At 40.5% G+C, this 18,789-nt stretch overlaps 1 protein-coding gene across 5 annotated transcripts in view; it reads right to left on the bottom strand.

The window, feature by feature from the left end:
* The window catches only part of nphp4 (nephronophthisis 4), a 172,050-nt gene that overhangs the window by 84,163 nt on the left and 69,098 nt on the right, over nt 1–18,789 (bottom strand). For 4 of the 5 annotated variants that reach the window (XM_040048010.1, XM_040048009.1, XM_040048013.1 and 1 more), the window contains 2 exons: nt 2,862–3,080; nt 2,189–2,330 (listed from right to left, as the gene is read on the bottom strand). In XM_040048010.1, the coding sequence (XP_039903944.1) occupies nt 2,189–2,330; nt 2,862–3,080 (361 nt within the window). The remainder of the gene's footprint in view (nt 1–2,188; nt 2,331–2,861; nt 3,081–18,789) is intronic. The other variant, XM_040048011.1, reaches the window with a different exon arrangement.

Genomic DNA, 18,789 nt, shown 5'->3' with positions numbered 1-18,789 from the left:
AGAAGCCAGATATGCTCCCTGATCATCTTCTTAGCTCATCAGTATCAACAGGGTGCGATGCATGATGGTCACGTAAACGACAAGGAATTAAGCGACTAAATTATAGATTAATAAAAGCGTACAGACTTCAGAATTTCCAACATTGTAATGCAAAGTCAGCATGTACCGTATGAGTTAAAGAATCCTTCTGAGATCAGGTTCTTTCTGGCATGAATGCATCAATAACAGCGAATTTCAGATGGAGGGTGCATTTAAATTAGCTATCTCCAGTTTAAAGCATCCTTTCTGGCATATGTTTAAATCCATGCAAATGCAGTCTTGGAAAAAAAACAAAGTTGAGGATGATCAAGTTGCCTAAATCAAAGAATGGCAGTGATTCATGGTCTCATTCTCCTCTGAACACCAGCCCAAATCATTCAAGCTTCTTGGGCAACCCTCTGAAGACGCGTGAACACTGATTAAAATGTCATTACTGACAATGCGCACTGCCAGAAGCTTTCTCTACACACCGATGAAGTAGACCCCTGATCAACCGCATTCTTGTCTCAAAAGTTAACAGCATCATTAGGAAGGTAAATCATCGAGCATACAGCCTGGGTCCACTCAAGTTTTTTCTGCTGTCACCGGGATTGAGTGGCTGTATGCAGTGTTTACTACACTTTTTTAATCAATTCACTGGCAGACACAGAGCAAATCAGCAGTTTGTGTTTCAATAAGAGATGCAGGCAGTGGCACATCATTTATCTTTGGCTGCGTGCAGGATGTGGAATATTTAATCAGAACTTTGTTTCAGTGGGAGGCCTCCAAAGCTCAGGGTTCAGCAGTTATTTTTAGAGTATCGTGGAACATCCGTGCTTAATTGGGAAAGATTTAAGAAAAAGAAAAAGAAGAAGAAGCTTCTGCTGGAGAAATCCAACAGCATCCACTGATAACCCCCTACCAATGTGACAAATAAGGAGCACGGTTCAGACTTAATTTTACACTCTTCATCGTAATGCTTACGGAAAGCAAAGAAGAGCCAATATGCATGGCTGATATGTTATTTCTGGAAAAATGTTTTTCAAAGCTTTACCACAAAAACCTCAACAAAGAGAGTCCCACAGTAAGAGTATCTTACCGTTACTTATTGCTTATTATGAATCATGAATATGTTTTTTAGCACCACTTTGATATTCTTTACCCCGATATCCATCACATCTACTTTTTGAATGTCTGCAGAAGTTGAGTTGCTGAAAAAGCACAAAGACAGTGTGCACTGTCTACACACAGGCTTTCATTAAAATCAATCATCAGTCATATGTTTTCACTTGATAGCTGTGGAGCTTGTTCTTGAACTGTGAAATGTGTCTTACTGCAAAATATTAAAGAATAATTCCAGTTTAAACATTAAACAGTTTCACCACATTCAGCAGCTTTAACAATATTACAAACCACCAACAATATTTTGGTAATATGCAATATTCTTGTAGAAGCAATCATCCTGAAACGCCTCTGGGCACTTATTTGAGCAGTTATTTTGAGTCACTATATTTATTAAATTTCATTTCCCAGTCCGTGAACTGCCACCTTATTTTTGTGAAGGGCTTTGTGTGTCCACATGATCTTATGAGCTACGTAGTCTGGGGCAATGTATTCCTTGTAGGGCCTCCCAAAACAAACTGGTCCTGGGTGAGGGGCTAGACTAAGATCAATTAGTAAAAAAAACTAAACAAACAAACAAAACAAAAATCAAGGGACATGGAATTTCCGCTCTGAGAGCAGATGTAAGATGATTTTGCAAAGTAATGCAGGTTTAATATCAAAGAGGCCCTAATGGACAGCCAACGTCTTCACCTATCCCTTTAGGTGTATCCTTTATTCCCCCCAGACTCCAATCATAAAGTATATTGATCACGTAGAGAGCAGGTGGCTCTATTGAGATAACATGTGCACAAGACAGGCTAGTTCGATGCCTGTTGCTTCAAAGTTTGGCTGATTGCAAACAGGTGTCGTTGCACTATTGAAGTGCACCCAACCTAAAAACACACGCATGCACAGAAATCAGACTACACTCTTTCCATTTTAAAAAAATTATAGATGTAAGCAGTGAATAGCCTTTTATGTCTTTTTGTGGAGGAAAAGTCTTTGTATGAGCTTTCCAATTAATGTGTGCTTAAAAAGCTATTATGAATTACATAATGATATTTACCCTGTGAAGGTGATGAAGGTGATCTTCTCTGGCGAGGCACGTCTTCCTGTTTTATCCTCAGGGATGGCTTTGGGCTGGATGCCTTCCTTTCCAGGCTGGATGACAGCCAAAATTTGATCATATCCTTTGCTTCTGAGACCTCCTTGAGAGAAGGAAGTTTCAGACATTTCAACAAAAAAAAACAAAAAAACAAAAACAAAAAACAGAATGAAGAGTTCAGATTCTGCAGGGAAACGAATGAAAAAGCTGACAGAAGAAAGAAGACGTGATAGTGACATGCAGTTATTTCCAAACACCCAAGCAGTGTTGCAATCCTCTGCAAGGTGTGAAAAGTTAAGTCATATTAGGACGACTTGGGCACCCTTTGAAATTTTTGATACCGTCACCAAAACAATGTCACTTGCAGACAGCTGCCTACATCCATGCTATAAAATATCATGCAGAATTTCAGAGCAGAGCCTTCAGGGATGATAGAACCTGACCTTGAACGGTACTGTACGGGGGCCTAGCATGAAACCCAAGTGCGAATGTAGATGATGTGAAAGCTTTTGAATTCAGGGAAGCAGTGTTGTGAGTATTGAAGGCTGCTGAAAAACCTCGTCTAAACACCTTTCAGTGGATTCTTCACATTTTAGTCTTTCGACAAAAGCATTCTTCTGTGCCATTGTATTACCTGAGCTGTGCCTGGAGCTGAGATTGGTGCAGGGCTCTGAGCTTTGGCAGACACCTCTGTGCTATAGACCATGGCTCCATGAGGGTTTGGCTTTGCACCTCCTTGCAATACAAGCTGTATCTCTTCCCCCTTCCACTCAGCTGGCTCCTGGAAGGGACACCAAATCCCCCAACGAAGGCTATGCAAGAAAGCAGCGCGGGATGTAGAGGTAGCAGATAGCTGTGTGATGGAAAACGACAGAAGAATAGGGAATTCAGACATTGATATGATGATCTCGCAAAAAGAAACCAGCGATTAAACTGTTGTAAAAACTAAACTGAATGTAGTCTTTTCTCTTTCATCCAACTGAATAATTACAATCTTTTACAGTGTTTAACTGTGATCAATTGATAACGTTATTTAATTTATAAAGCAGAGCATTAACAGTCTCCAAGTACAACCAAAGAACAAAAACATAATTTAATTTGCCAACTTGTAAATCCTTATCTCTAATCACAAAAATGAACTGCAAGAGGCCTTAAAACTGTGTGGCATGGTGGTGCTTGTCGTTAGCACTGAGCATTCTCTAAATCCCACATCGCACACACGGTTTGGAAGCAGCTTTGCTGTGTTTGAACATGATTTACAATCAGTGCCGCTGAGGCTCTACTTCAGCCGTCCCAGGAAAAGTAAAAAAACATTCTGCTTTAAATCATCCACAGAGAGACTCAGTGGTTTTGCTGAATCGATTAATAAGCTGGTCAGCCTCAGACGATTGTAATCAATCATAGGCAGGACAGGACAGAATACACAACAAGCCTGCTAGCCCCACACTGCTCCAAGACAAAGCCGGCCATGCAATAGTTTGCTGAATGCTTCAAATTCCACTGAGAATAGTTCTTTAATGTAACACCATAATCTGGCACTATAGAAAATCAGTCATAAAAGTAGTGTCTTTATTCTAAATGTCATACAGTACCTGTTAGTGGTACAATAGAATACAATTATCCATGCAATGTGTTGAGGAGATTTTAGCTAATTTTGTGCCATATAATCTACAAACTAATCTAAAACCACTCTTGCAAAGGTCAACTAAAAAAAAGTAATGATATTCAGAGTGTGATGGTTTCAGTTCTTTCTTCATTCTATATAAAAAGTTAAGTCCCATCGTCTGGAAAGGTAGGAGAGCAAAGCAGAACTGCTTTTCCATAAAGTCACTTTTTACTTCAGTATATAAAAGGAGAGCAGCCAAAAGGTTAAAAGAGTCTTCACCATGATAGATCAAGTCAAAAATTCACTAGACAGAACATATCTTACTTAGTACCACAGAGGCTATTCCAGATGGGAGCAGCATTTGTGTAATTGTGTTTCTGTTTCCTGTTTGCCACTAGAGTTCAAGATGTTCATTCACAATCCAGTACCATCTTTCAGCAGAGTTCCCAATTACACATCATGTTATCGTATGGCCTTGTAGGCCTTATGGAACTTTCCCAGATTTAAAAATAAAAGCAGGATGGGCACAAGTTGGGCTGATGGGGTGAGCAGGTGCTGCAAGGCTGAAATGTAGCAACCTGGGTCAGACTCCAACCCAAACCAGCCTTTCTCCCTGCTTTCCTGTTCGCTAACAAAGGCAAAAGGCCCAAATAAATGCAGGGCCATACTGATTATGTTCTTGATAGGCTCTCCAGGCTTTCTATTTGTAGTAAAACCATTTTCTTTAAGCATAAATAACATTATGCTCCACAATCCATGTTATGGCATTTGCTGTTTAACACACTAAACTAACAGCAGCAGCAGGAGCTACCTGATAACAGTCACCACAACCAGCTGGCGTATACAATTTGGGATACAGTTTCTGTTGAGATTCAACTCCTAACAATTGCTGTAGTTATCTTTTAGCCTCAAGAGTGGATGTTGCAATCACTTGTAAATCTTGAACTTACCAATCAGGTGTGTAATCAGTAATATTGTCAAAAACTCAGATTGGCTGTAAATAAATAATTATTTTAGTCACTCAATCCACTTAAAATCATACAGGACTCTCTAGTGGGACTGTAGCCAGATTAGACACTGGCATTAACAGTAAGTGGACACTTTCTCTCTGAATAGGATGTGATACAGATAAACACTGGTTGGAAGTTCATCCATTTCAAGCACGCCTAGGGTAGAGCACGCAAACACAGGAATTAATCCCAGTGCTCTGAAAAATAGGGATGTCGTGTAATCGACAGGCACATCTCTAAATCAGTTAAGACATTTTAGATGAAATGTATAGTGGGAGAAGATGAGTATATATGTGTTGTGACATCCTTCTCGATTTCACTGAAATAAAACATAGTTTTTATCAGACATTTTTCACTGAAAAGATAAAAACAAACGAACGCCCACATTCATAAAATTCTACTTTCATTCATAATATCAACGAAAGATTCAGAAGAAGAACGAACGAAGACTTTTCGGTGCGATATCACATTTCTATTTAAATGAAAGAGAAAGCTTCACATTCGGCCTGGTCTGCATACCTGCTGAGTGAGAGACACTGGAGCTAGAGACGCTGTGGCTGGGAACGTGTGCCATTTAAAAAACAAAAAAAACAACAACAAAAAACCTGATTATTGAAGCAACCATATTAAAATATGCCAATTCTGATACATACCCGGCCAGAGCCTTAAGCCTCAAACATGAAAGCTTGTGCAAAATCCTCATATAGACGAGTCAGTCTAGAGTTTTTATAAAGTTGGACACTGCAAGCAAGCAACTGACTGTCACAGCAATGACTGCATGCTATTTAATTAGCTGCCAGTTTCCACCACAATTAATAGACCTACAAATCCAATATGGCATGATGAAACACCATCTAAGGTGAATGAAAAGCAAGACTGGTGCATTTCTGTGCCCTGCTTTCTTAAATAAATTGTGATCTGTGTGGTCATGGTTATTGTAGTATCTTTTGTTGACCAAGCCATCTACCACGGTGTCCCTCCTTGAGAGATTTTTCTTATAGCACCGCGGTGCACTGACCTTTGCAAAAGAGGTCCTTGTCATGTAAGCTTAAACTTAGATCATTTTGTTCTATTCCTGTGAAAAATAACCAGTGCACTCTTTGTTTTTCTGTTGAGGGCTGCTTCAAAATGTCAGTTTACTATGAATTATGCAAAGTAATTTCACTGCCCAGTTAACAAAGCCCAAAGTGAAGTGTTCAGATAGCTTAATGGAGCTGACATTTTGAATACTACAAGTGAAAGTGCACTGCAGCAGGGACTACGTGTGGTAAAGGTGTAAAGGTTAAATTCATGTCAGCTCCCTGCTTGACAGCAAATTTGAATATTCGCTTTTATAATATACAATAGACGAACACCTAAACCTGCAGTGTTTATTAAGTTCTTCGACTGCCGTTTACTTCCTTTTATACTGACAAACCAACCTTCGGACTTTGTGTTTGGTTTTCGTGTTTGGGCCGAGATACCTGCCAATTTCACACTCGTGTAAACACTATGGTTGTCGCTTGTGTGACACTTTAGAGAGAATTAAGCAGGAGAGTACCCAGTCCTGCCATTAAAGGTATGTTATTCCATCTAAGAAACTCTTTAAAGCCTCACATATCTCAAGTGGCCAAAGTTGCTGATCAATACTCCATTCTTCTTGAAAGGGAGCCAGTTTCAGACTATAATTTTACCCTCTAGTAGCACAGACATTAACAACAATTTTTTTAACCTCAGAACTATATGGCAGACATAAAACAGATAGCACTGTATTCCCCCTTCAGGCATTGCCTGTTTTTCTATTTCATGGGGGTTGAATTAATAGGATGCTTTATATGAAATGTTAAATCAAACAAGTCTATTTTCAAAGCGATGATTTTGTTCAAATGAGTAGACTAGAGAAAGATCATTTTATGGCACAGGGAGTAGCCAGTAAAAATTGCAAGGCAATTTATCTAATGTGTCTCTTTTTTTTTTTTCGTACTTTGTGTCTGTAACGTCTCTGTGCTCCGTGCAGAACATGAGGGAAAGAACAAAATGAGTGTCTCGCACATGACCCAACGCTCACTTCTTGTATTATTCAGTGAATATATTGCAGGAGTGATTCGGGAGCAAAAACGCTGGCCGAGCTCTGAGAGAATGAGAGAGACAAAAGACCAATCAGGGGGCCTTTTCTATAGGGACGCCTACAGCCTTGGAAAAAAAGAAGAAGAAGCTTTTATCTGTCCAAAACTCAATGCTTATCACACTTTCAGTCTTCCAATCATAGGAAACTGAGCCCATGTTCAAAATTGCACCAAGTAGCTGAATGGGAATCTAAAAGGAATGAGAAGTGAGCTAAACACCCATCAAAGTTACAAATATGAAGTTATTAATGGTCAAAGTGGAGGCGTTTGGGGTTTTTTTGCCTTTTCTTCTTTTGGCAGGTTTACAAAAACAGAATTCTGCGATTACAACAATGGCAACGAAAGATATCACACCAAGAAATAATTCTCTTTGAGACGCAAAGTGTGAATCACTGTCACGGTTTCAGTACAGCGGTTTTAAAATGCTTCAGGACTGCGCGATCTACATATGAACTGCAAAAAAAATAAAATAATAAAGCACCAAAAGCGTGGGGTGGCAAACAATAGGACTGAGGGGATCTCAAAGGGACTCTTGAGGTTTGAGTAAACAAACAGGATAATAGTTCCACTCAAAGCCAGGCAGAAAAATTCACAATATGCATGTAATCCTTCTACAGAGACAGTCATCAGAATTCAAAAGGCAGGAGCTTAAGCGCTACAATATTCATTTCCGTGATTACACGACAGCCGAGATCAATGGTACATCTACATGCAGGTGTAAGGGCTTTAATGGTATCGTGGTAAGAGCACAGCACCGTAGGAGGCAGTCAGCTGACGCATTTGTGTTAAGGGCCTCTGGTGAGAAGAAAGTTGGCGAGAGGGTCAGACGAATCGACTTATTCTGAGCACCACAGTGTGTCAGTGAGACTTAATCAATCGCAAAGCCTGCTGGTGACAGCAGAGAGACATCAAATCAATTGCATTATATTTCACTGGCAATAAAGTATGACTCTTTGCACTCGCGCCGTTTTGGGGAGGAAACATTTGAATTAATCAAAAGAATTTGTCATTTGAATTGAAAGTTGTTTTTCCACCTGTTCGCTGTTGTGCCGGTCACTATGTCGGACAAGGCAGAATGATCAATAGCCAATTTCCCCAAAGTGTGATTGCACCGTTGATTTGAGCGTTAAAGGCTACATTTAAAATAAGAGCCATTAACTTTCACTCAGAGAGCAACCCTGCACTTGTTTCAATAGTGCACCGGGGAGGGGGGAAAAAATAGAAACAAAAGCCTGAGGCAAAACCAGAGAAGCGGCAAACTTTTTCATAAAGTTGCACTGAGGAAAAAAAAAACAAAAACAATAACAGCAATGTCACCGCACACATAATTGCTCCAACTGGTAAAGTGTTTTCTAAGGGAAGAATCCATCAACCTTGTTTAGAAGTGTAAAACATAACGCTGCAGCATTTCTAGACAAATAAGTGTGTCTGTTCTCAAACATAATACAGAGTGGAAACAAAGATCTCACGTCTGTAACCCGGAGCAAGAAAAGTAATCATCAAACTTTTGGGGGACACCGAGGAGAAGACAGGAAGAAGGAAATTATTATAAAGGTGACAGAAGGCGAGTTTTGCACATCAAAGAGAGCTGAAAACGCATATCCCAGCAGACAAGAAGAACTGGAGGAACAGACACTTACCAGTGCAATTTACTACAACTTATTAACTCAGAAAAAGTAAGAACATATAAAAAGGGGCTGGGGAAAGCCACCGTTAATTTAAGGAACAACCACCAAGTCAGACTGGCTCCTGTTGTGCCTGTTTAAGTTTTCTTAATGTGCCCAAATATGAAGGAGCCAAGTTTGCGATACGCCGAGATAAAGCAGTATGCAGAAACATATTTTTGGAAAAGCTCAAAGAAAAATGGCAAGACACTCATCGACTCGGGGCTTTCTAGAGAATGGCAGGAATTAATCCTAAATTAGGGGGATGTGAGCATTGATGAGAGACAAAGTCTGACAGTTATTACCATTACCGCAGTCTGTTGGGCTGTTCGAGTCATTATTTCAGCCAAGACCCTGTGACAGGCACCGGCCCACAGCTCCCGCTACTTATTCTCTACAATGAGAAGCCCTGAAGGAAGTGAGAGAACATGCACAGAGATCATTAACTTAAGAGCACTAAACCACTCACATTTTCATCCATCTGTACAAGTAGTCCAAATGAACCCAGCAGGCTTCTGTGCTCTACTCAGCTCACCAAGGCCAAATCAAGCTTGGGAAGGAATTGTGTTCCTTTTCAGCTCTCGCTGTTGACAGGCACAACTTCAAGGAGGTGTTCATGATAGTCACTCAGGCTCAGGCCAATTTGCCGTGGACATGCATGTCTTTTATTCGAGCTTTGATGTTCGACAGTACACACCGATAGACATAGCTCTGACAGTTAAGCGTTTGACTCGCTCAATTTTATTCTGGAATGTTTTTTTGAAAAGAAGCATAGTGAAACGCTTAAACCCATTAGCAGATATTTTGCTGGCTTTTAGGAAAATTATAGTTTAGGCACAGACCAAATGCTCAGGATGGAGGTTTTTATCCTCGCTCTAGCAGTTTTACAGACGTTAACATCACTTGGCTGGTCCGCCGCTTTGGACCAGCCTCATTAAGTGATGGACCATTTGAGTTTTGTTTTTTTCACAGTGAGGGGGTGCAAAAACATCCATAAGACAAACTCAACTCATGACATATGCCTTATTAAATTCTGGAGAGTGGAAACATAATCAGTAGTTTTCTCATTTAAAATAATACAGATACATTTAACTGACAGCGACAATATGAAGTGCTTCAGATGATTATCAATCCCTCATCAAAGCATCAGATCACTCGTACCTCTTTGCATGAAAATTCAAATCACCAAAAGATAATCGTAATACGATAAGCTGATATAATCACTCGCTGAAAGTTAATGACACCGCGTGCGCGTGAGAGTTTACGCCAAGCAAATACCTTTTCCAAAACAAACCTGTCGACATGATATCTCAAAATTAATCGTGTAATATTTTTCGTCTCCAGTGCACTGATACACTGATATACTGCAGACTCAGATTTGTCTAATCTGCCCTAGTTGTGATGAGCTGTATGCAACAGTGGAGAGGAAAAGCTAAATTAGACTTTTCTACAGCTGCTTGGGCTTCAAATGTCTCTGAAATGCTACTGACTTCTTTATGCAACTGCTATTTTAAATGAAAATCAAGTCTGGACTGAATCTCATCTACATTTAAAAAAAAAAAAATTCCCCCCCCCCAAAATAAATCAATAAAAATAAATAAATAAAACAGCCCCAGTCTGAGCAGGCCATTCACAAGAAAACCATTAGATGAGCAAACATCATCACCAATGCCTCTCTGGCTGCCAGGGCCCTGCATCCGTCTGGAGAAGGATGGCACTGCTGGCAGCCACTGACAGGGTAAGACTCACTCTGGGCCAATCGCAGGGGGAGATTGATGCACTTCTCACTGGGGGGAGAACTGACATTCATTTTAATTAGGCGGGCGAAATATTGTCTCTGCGGCACGCAGCCTTACTTGCCTCAGCTTCACATTTGGAAGGAAGGGGGCGGGGGCCCGGGGAGCAATGCCCTCAGAATAGGCCACCGATGAGCTAAATATATCACTTTTAAATCCTGATGACATTACTTTGCTTAAGATGTTTGATTAACATTTAATTAACATTTGTATGACATTTCAGATCAGTAGCAAACAAATATATAACCGGTTTCATTGAGGGAGCGGGCCACACCAAGAGGGAGGTCTCCACCCTCCCGTTATGTAATGCCAGCAGACGGGAAAAACTGCGACCAAGGGAGGGGCTCGTGAGTTCACAGAGCGGTGTTACAGTAAAGAAGATGTTCTGATAAGCATTTGATTGGGAAGAGCTTTGCAAGATACTTTTCATTCAGCAAACATCATTAAAGCCTGCAGGGGCCCACAAAAACCACTCAACACACACACGCACACTCAAAAGCACACAAACAGCTACTTAAGGGAAATACCTGTTGGTGAGCCAATTAAAACCCAAATAAGATCCTCTGTGGCACAGAGGAGAAGTTCTACACCATCACGTTTAATAAACCCAGCCACAACCTATGTCACTGCTTTCTGCTCCACATACTGTTTATCCTCCATCCCCTGGCAGTGACAACCGAGACAGAGAGAAGAATAAAAAGATCATTAAGAGAGTGATATTTATTATAGTTCAGCTAATGGAAGGATTGTCAAATACCAAACGCGACACATGCCCGCGTAAGACTCTGAACCACAATTACTAAGCCATCAGTCAAGTGTGTATTGGCTCATTCAATATATTAACAGTAGAGTTTTTAATATGCTGCCGGAGGAGCAGCTTACTATTTCCTTATGTTGATGTTCTAATTAGCACAATAAACAGAGCGACTTCAGCTCTTGTCGAGGCACAGAGACAAGGCGGAACTGCACCTGTGACAACACAGCAGGCCTGTCAAGCCTCGGATTGCTGAACACGTTGAATCAGTCTGCGTGGGGTTATGGTGAAAGCGATACTCCACATATCAGTGGAAAAAGCAAGAAGAGGAAAGAGCAAAGAACTTGTTAACCCCCATTTTCCAACCAACCAACTTGTATACTACATACAGTAGTAATCAACACTTCTTACAAGCAAAGGGCTGCTTCGTTTTGTGGGTTTACATGTTATTTTCAAAGGAAAAGTCTGGCTCACAAGCAACACATCTACTTCCCCGCAGACATCAAGTGCATAACACCACTCAACAGGGTTCTCCTTTTAAAACAGCAGATGAAAAATAGAGAGGGTCAACCAACCCATGAAACTAACATTAGATTCATTTACAAGCTGAACACAACAAATATAACCCACTAGCAACAGTTGTCATTTCAGGCAAAACAATGTAATAGCTTCTGGCAAGAGGGGAGATGATTTCCTCACCACTGTCTGAAACGGTTGCTAAAGGAGAGCTTAGTGAGCAGTCAATTGTGGGAACACGGCAATGCTTGAGTAAAAACAGAACAAAATGTTCCTGGGATGAACAATAATGGGCTGCCAAAACACCTCCAGAAGGGCTGGGATTTTCAGTTTTGTTAAAGAAAAATGGAAAAAAACAAAGTGACCGTGACATATATTTCCACAGCACTAATTTACCAAGACATGAGCAGAGTCACATATTACTCACAATTTTGCTTTGTTAAGTTTCAACTCTACTGTTTAGCAAAGGCTCCCATAATGCACTGAGTGTTTATCCTTCAATCACCTCTTTTTACTCTGTTTTATTCATCACTCTGCATTTAATCATTAGGAACAGATTATCTTTTTTCCGGTCTTCGCAGCAAATGTCCACCACTCCCTGAGCTTTCTTCCCACTGTGACCAAGTGCTTGCTCATAGAAGGTCAGCTGATTGGTGGGGTTTTCACTGTGATGACTGTTGTGATTTGGTCCCATATGTGCAAAATTGAATTGAATTAACAATCTTCAGCACAATTCTAAATGATTTGCTTCATTTCAGTATAATACTAGTATACTGCATTAGTGCACATGCGGTTTATTGCAGACTTTAATTGTCTCTATAGCAGGATGTTCTGACAACTCCCTGCGCAGATCTCTCTGTACAGTTCAGGGTACAGGAAATTGCTAATTTCTCCATGAGCTCTGTATCCACTGTAGTCATCAGTCTCATTTATTTGGAAATTGCTCTCTGTCACTTCTCTGACAGCTAACAGATGTATTAGGATTGTAGTTTTAAATTAAACCACAGCCAGCAAACAATGCAACATTCACAAACGCCACCCGACCCCAACTCTGTTTCTTTCATATGACCATGTTTTCTTTAAATTGGAATGTTGCTTTAAATAGCATGTAAGACATAGGCACGCTGCCAAATTCCGACCTGCGTCTGCATACATCTGCGTGAGAGCTCAGGAAAGGGCAAAACAGTGAGTACATTTAAAGGTCATGCATTAATGGTCACACTTCCTCCCACGCTCAGTAATCAACTGTGCCACTCACTGAATGCAGTCAGGGTCAAAGGTGGCACAACCTGAAAATGTGATGCAGGTGACACTTTTATCACTGGTTGCAAGCAGGCCCAGTTACTCGAGCTGAGATCCCATTTCAGTACATGACACATAGCAAAACTGTCAAAACCCTTTTTCAGCAACACAAGTTTGCTGCTGCAAAACAGCTTGGGAGAGTCACCAATTACTGTTTCGAGGATGTGATTCACTTTTGACACTCTCTCAGAAGCATAGCAGTGGTTAGTGAGAGGATGAAACCAAGTAGCTCTCTTAAAATGTCCCTCCCTTCCCTTCTGTCGATCTATCTATTTTGCTTTCCATCTTTCTTTAGGCTGCGACCTACGAGCAGTCACTCATTCCCTGTGTCAGTGTTTTGGATGGCTGTAGCTGTCAAATTCCCCGACAAATTGTTTCCTGGCAAAAGGACAAAGCCACGAGGGCCAGCAGAGCCTTCTTCACTGATTTCCTCCGGACTACCCACCCCACCCCCAACCTACACCCCCACACCCATTAGCGATGAGCTAGTGCTTGTCAGCAGAAGAAGGCGGACAACAATAAGCCCCATCGTCTTGCATTAAGCTTTATGTAACTGTATTACATGGCTCAATAGATGAGTACTGCTGCGCTAACGGTAGCTGAGGAGAGGCAGCAATCAGCAAGCAGGAGCAGGGGCAGAGATGTCTCAGATGAAGTTACGGCGGGGCTAAATTGGTGCTGACAGAAAACAATTAGGAGAGGCGTCATTGCCTCGCATCAGTTGTCAGTGACCCGAGTATTCGCACAGTGAGCAAACCGCAGCTTATGGAAGGCATTCACTTAAACTTTTAAGTGCATAACTAAAAGCATGATGTGCTATGTTGAATAGTACATCATGAATAGAGTTTTTTCCACTTCTTATATAGAGCATGTGAAGGAGCTGAGAAAGGAGCGATTACAAAGGTTGAAAAATTTTACAAGGCTGGCATGAAACTGCACGCATTTGTTTGTGTTGGCATAAACTTACCTTACTCACCTTCTATTGTAAGTGTAAGGCCTTCTCATTTTACCATAAAAACAAAAGTTCTTGACACCAATACAGTATTGGGTTTATATGTCATGTAAGTGGGATAAAAGTGTAACCTCTGATGATGTTCAAGGATAGTTTCTGGCACTGGCTGTGAATAGTCTTGACCTTTACTTTGTTCACTAACTGCTTGGTTTACACATATAAGTAAGTCTGAAATGCTACACAATAAGGTCGTGGGCACTGACATAAATCGATGGATTTAGTTCAAACCATTTAATATGTAAAAAAGTCTGTGCCAGAGAAAAGTAAATCCTCTAAATATTTTGTGATCAAACCCCACATTAAGAGCACCAAACAGCAAAAGCACTGTATCACACTGTGATGAAAGCAGAAACATCAGAGGGCAGCAACTGAAACAAATTAAGCCAACAATTATCAGCACGGACACTGCAAAAGGTAGGAGAGGACTTTTTCAACATTCTACAAAAGTTGAAGAAGTGTCAAGCGGCAGCTTTTACCTTGAAACCCTCTTAAATCTCTCATTATCTCTCATATCATTGGAGTAGGTATTAGTTTATGCTAAAAATGCCACATTTCGTCCAAGAAATCAATGACATGCATACATAAGCAATTAAAGTAAAAACATAGTAAGAGATGGAGGAAAATAAGGTTACCTTCATCTTAATATTTTGTAGCATCATAATTACTGAGCAAGGCAGTGAGCAGAGCAACTAACTGCAACTCTTAAGCACTGCTGTCTTTTTCTCCCCCCCGAGTTTCTTCGACATTAAGCGAAGCAATATGGAGAAGTGTGTTAAAATGGACATAGAAGGACACAGTTCCCCTGTGTTCACCCAATCAAAGTACAGGCACTTTGCGGTATGTCGGGCAGCATAGTACAATGGTGTCAAAAGGATAAGAGAGAATGAAATAGCAAAACACAGAGAAAGCAAGTAAAAGGACTGTGGGCACGGTGTGTGTGTGTGGTGGCAAAGAAAAGTTGATTATTTGAAGTTCATTGACCCCAGATATCCTCTGAGAACAGCCTATCAGACAAATTCCCAGTTCCTCTCCTTTCCCCAGCCTCCTTCATTTAAATTGTTATCTCCATCCCTCTGACTGCTAAGGAGCATAAAAAAAGGGTGCTCAAAGGCTCTCAGAGAGAGAGAGAGAGTGCATGGCAGTGGGAGAGCAGGCAAAAAAAAAGAGAGAGAGAAAAAAGGAGCCCGATCATAGCCAAAATCAAAAATACCAAAGAGGATAAGTGACGACACTGCATGATGTTCTTTCTTCATAACCAAAGGCGATAAGGGCAATGCAATTTTTGTAAAAAAAGGAGGCCATCCTTGTTCTTTGTCTTACTGTGAGAAGCAGACTGGCTTTCAACACAGCAAGGATGAGACATGTAGGCAGTCTCAGAGCACCAGGTGATTGCCTCTGTATTGCAGCGGTAATGTCTTGCAAGAGAAGGGATTTCAACAAAATTGTTTTACAGTTTTCACCCACCTCATCCCCCTCAGAATACATCAAAAGATATAATTTTATTTAATCAAAGGGAAAAAACAGTAAGGCAGACTGGCATGTTGCTGCCATGCAAGCATAGCTCTGTAGCGGATGAAACTCTTTCAAGCTGCACTACACAGCACCATCTAGTGTCAGCATAGGCATTAAAAGATCGGATTCAAAGGAAGTAGCAGGATGTCCATACATAACTCAAAAGACAAATCCACACATGCAACAAACAGAGCGCTTCAGGAATGTAACACCCACTGCCCCCAAACTTTACAACAAAGCTACTGTATTATTGTTATTGCTGAATCGATGAACGTTATTCTGCAAAAACACTGCAAAATACTTCAGTTTATTAACAAGTTTATGTCAGTTTCTACATCTTTCCTACAGTATTCAGTTATCCTGTAATTCTATTAAACAGATGGACTTTCATTTTATTCTAATGCATATAATATACCATCTAATATATTGTATAACTAATATGTATACTTAAATGTAGCATCTCAGTTTATCTACAGTGCGGTGAAAAAAACCTGTCTTTCTATTTTGAAACAAACTTTCTTGTCATTTTTTTTAGCTGCTTTAACACCCATTTTCAATCCAGTGCTTGTACCTGACCATTTTGAGAGGTTATTGCTTTTTTGTGTTTGCTTATTAAGCCACTTACCACTGACCCATGAATCACTCAAGCATAGAAAAGGCACCTAATTCAAGGGATGATCCAGTCTTTTGTCTACACGTAACAGACACCTCAGCAAAGAACAATTTTGAACTTAAGGGCTTTGTTAGAAAAAGTATGAAAAAATCTCAATGATAACACAGTTTTACAAATAGCATTCTTTGACCAACAAGGTGATTCCCTAAATACCATTAGCCAAAAGCCTGGCATCTCTCAACACGGCCTGCAGTGTGTCCTTATGTGTGAGTACACACACACTAACATAAGCCACTGATTTTCAAACACCACCAGAGTTATACTAGCGCTTGAAAAATCTTACAAGAGGTTGTGGCGGCAATCACACATGAACCCTCACATTTGTTGTTCTCAAGTGGTGTCAAGTAAGGTCTTAAATAATCAGGCCCCATCTTATCTTAATGACCTTGTAGTATCATATCACCCTATTAGACCACTTTGCTCTCGCACTGCAGGCCTACTTGTTCTTCCTAGAGTATTTAAAAGTAGAATGGGAGGGAGAGCCTTCAGTTTTCAGGCCCCTCTTCTGTGGAACCAGCTTCCAGTTTGGATTTGGGAGACAGACACTATCTCTACTTTCAAGATTAGGCTTAAAACTTTCCTTTTTGCTAAAGCATATAGTTAGGGCTGGACCAGGTGACCCGGAATCCTCCTTTAGTTATGCTGCAATAGACATAGGCTGCCGGGGATTCCCATGATGCATTGAGTTTTTCCTTTCCAGTCACCTTTCTCACTCACTATGTGTTAATAGACCTCTCTGCATTGAATCATATCTGTTATTAACCTCTGTCTCTCTTCCACAGCATGTCTTTATCCTGTTTTCCTTCTTTCACCCCAACCGGTCGCAGCAGATGGCCCCGCTCCTCCCTGAGCCTGGTTCTGCCGGAGGTTTTTTCCTGTTAAAAGGGAGTTTTTCCTTCCCACTGTCACCAAAGTGCTTGCTCATAGGGGGTCATATGATTGTTGGGTTTTTCTCTGTATCTATGAAGCGCCTTGAGGTGACTTTTGTTGTGATTTGGCGCTATATAAATAAAATTGAATTGAATTGAATTGAATTGAATTGTGTGAAGTCTTGTTGGCAGTGAAAAGCTGTCTGCATTGAAGATACACCCTGGCTCAATACAGCTATAACACCTTGAAAGCATCACATAGTTGACAGTTGCGACACAGTCAAGGGACCTGTATAGTGTCCCATCACACTGTTCTTGGTAGCCAGAGATATAGAGTGTGAGGGCGTAGCAGTGAGCTGATAGTATGGCAGGACTGAGAAAGATGCAGTGGGCGGCTGGGTGAGATTTCTTCAGGAGGCAGCACGCATCAAATCCTTATCAGTCAACACCCAAGAAGGAGCAGCCTGTGCATTAACATTCACAAATAACATATGCACACATCAGGACGCAGATACACAGACACGCACTCCTCTCCCACACACAGAGACAAAAATTACCCTCCACCCACTAAATATCTCTCACCTCATCAAACATTCAAACATTTATGCCAAAGAAGGTGAAGGTGGTGAAGTAGAGTGTGGCAGAAGGTAGTTTTTGTCACCCTCCCTTGCTATTCTGGGGGGATGTAGATGACAATTTGATGGTTCTATCAAGTTTATTAGAATTTCTAAACTTGGATGAAGTTTTTTTTTTTTAATATAGACACAAAATTCCACTAGGAGCTTGAAAGTTTGAAATGTTTAATGGCAATATGTCTATCAGAGTAAGAAATATTGTGTAAATCTGATGTTTTGAACAAAGGCTGGTAGATTTAATGGCAAACCTCATGACACATATTTACAAATTTATACAGTGCATACTTTAGTGAGCACAAATATGCTCAAAGCAAACTGTGGCACATTAGGAATGGGGTCATCAAAAACACACACATCATATTACTGGGACCATGAACCACTTCAGTAAATTTATAACATTAATGTAACCCTGACAGTGGGAAAAAGTTCAGTTACTCCAACTCCAAAAAACAAAAAATGATTTTAATTTCACGTTTATTTGCCTTCATTGCTTCCTACCAGAGTCCAATTATGACCACCTTCATGTTCACATCTGCGACTCAACCGTGCTTCAAAAACTTGTACACAGAGTAAACATTACCTGTTGTGTCAAACTGATCCAAATACAACCGGGCTACGAAGGAGATGCTAGCAGCTGGTGATGTGCAAACCAAATGTAAACAAATGACTCAACTGAGCATTGCTAGCTGCACTCCATATGAGAGGCGGTTACATGGTGGAAAGGTTACTCTAGGTGACTTTAACTTTAGTTATTGTTAAACTCAAGTGTCAAAGCATGTTACATGCATAATACAGCTGCTGCCACCTTGTTTCAATAGATTCACACCTCAAATTAGGTAGTGTGTCATCAAATGACAGTAGCTCATTTCAAAATAAGGATGGAAAAAGAAATTTACCTCATTTACTTAAAGCCACCTGCAAGTATCAATAAAACATTTTTCAGTGTTTGTTTTTCTATATAATCATAAATATCACTACTATACATTTAATTGAAGTATCATGATATCATTTTAAGGCTATATCACAATTTGCACCAATGCTTCCTTTCAAATCTGTTATGATGAAAGGAAGAAACCTAAGAAAAGAAAGGTGTGCGACACATGTAACG

This window comes from Simochromis diagramma, unplaced genomic scaffold, assembly GCF_900408965.1.
Source record: "Simochromis diagramma unplaced genomic scaffold, fSimDia1.1 OVJJ01000387.1, whole genome shotgun sequence".
NCBI classification, from domain to species: Eukaryota; Metazoa; Chordata; class Actinopteri; order Cichliformes; family Cichlidae; genus Simochromis; species Simochromis diagramma.
This window is presented reverse-complemented; position numbering and strand designations above follow the sequence as displayed.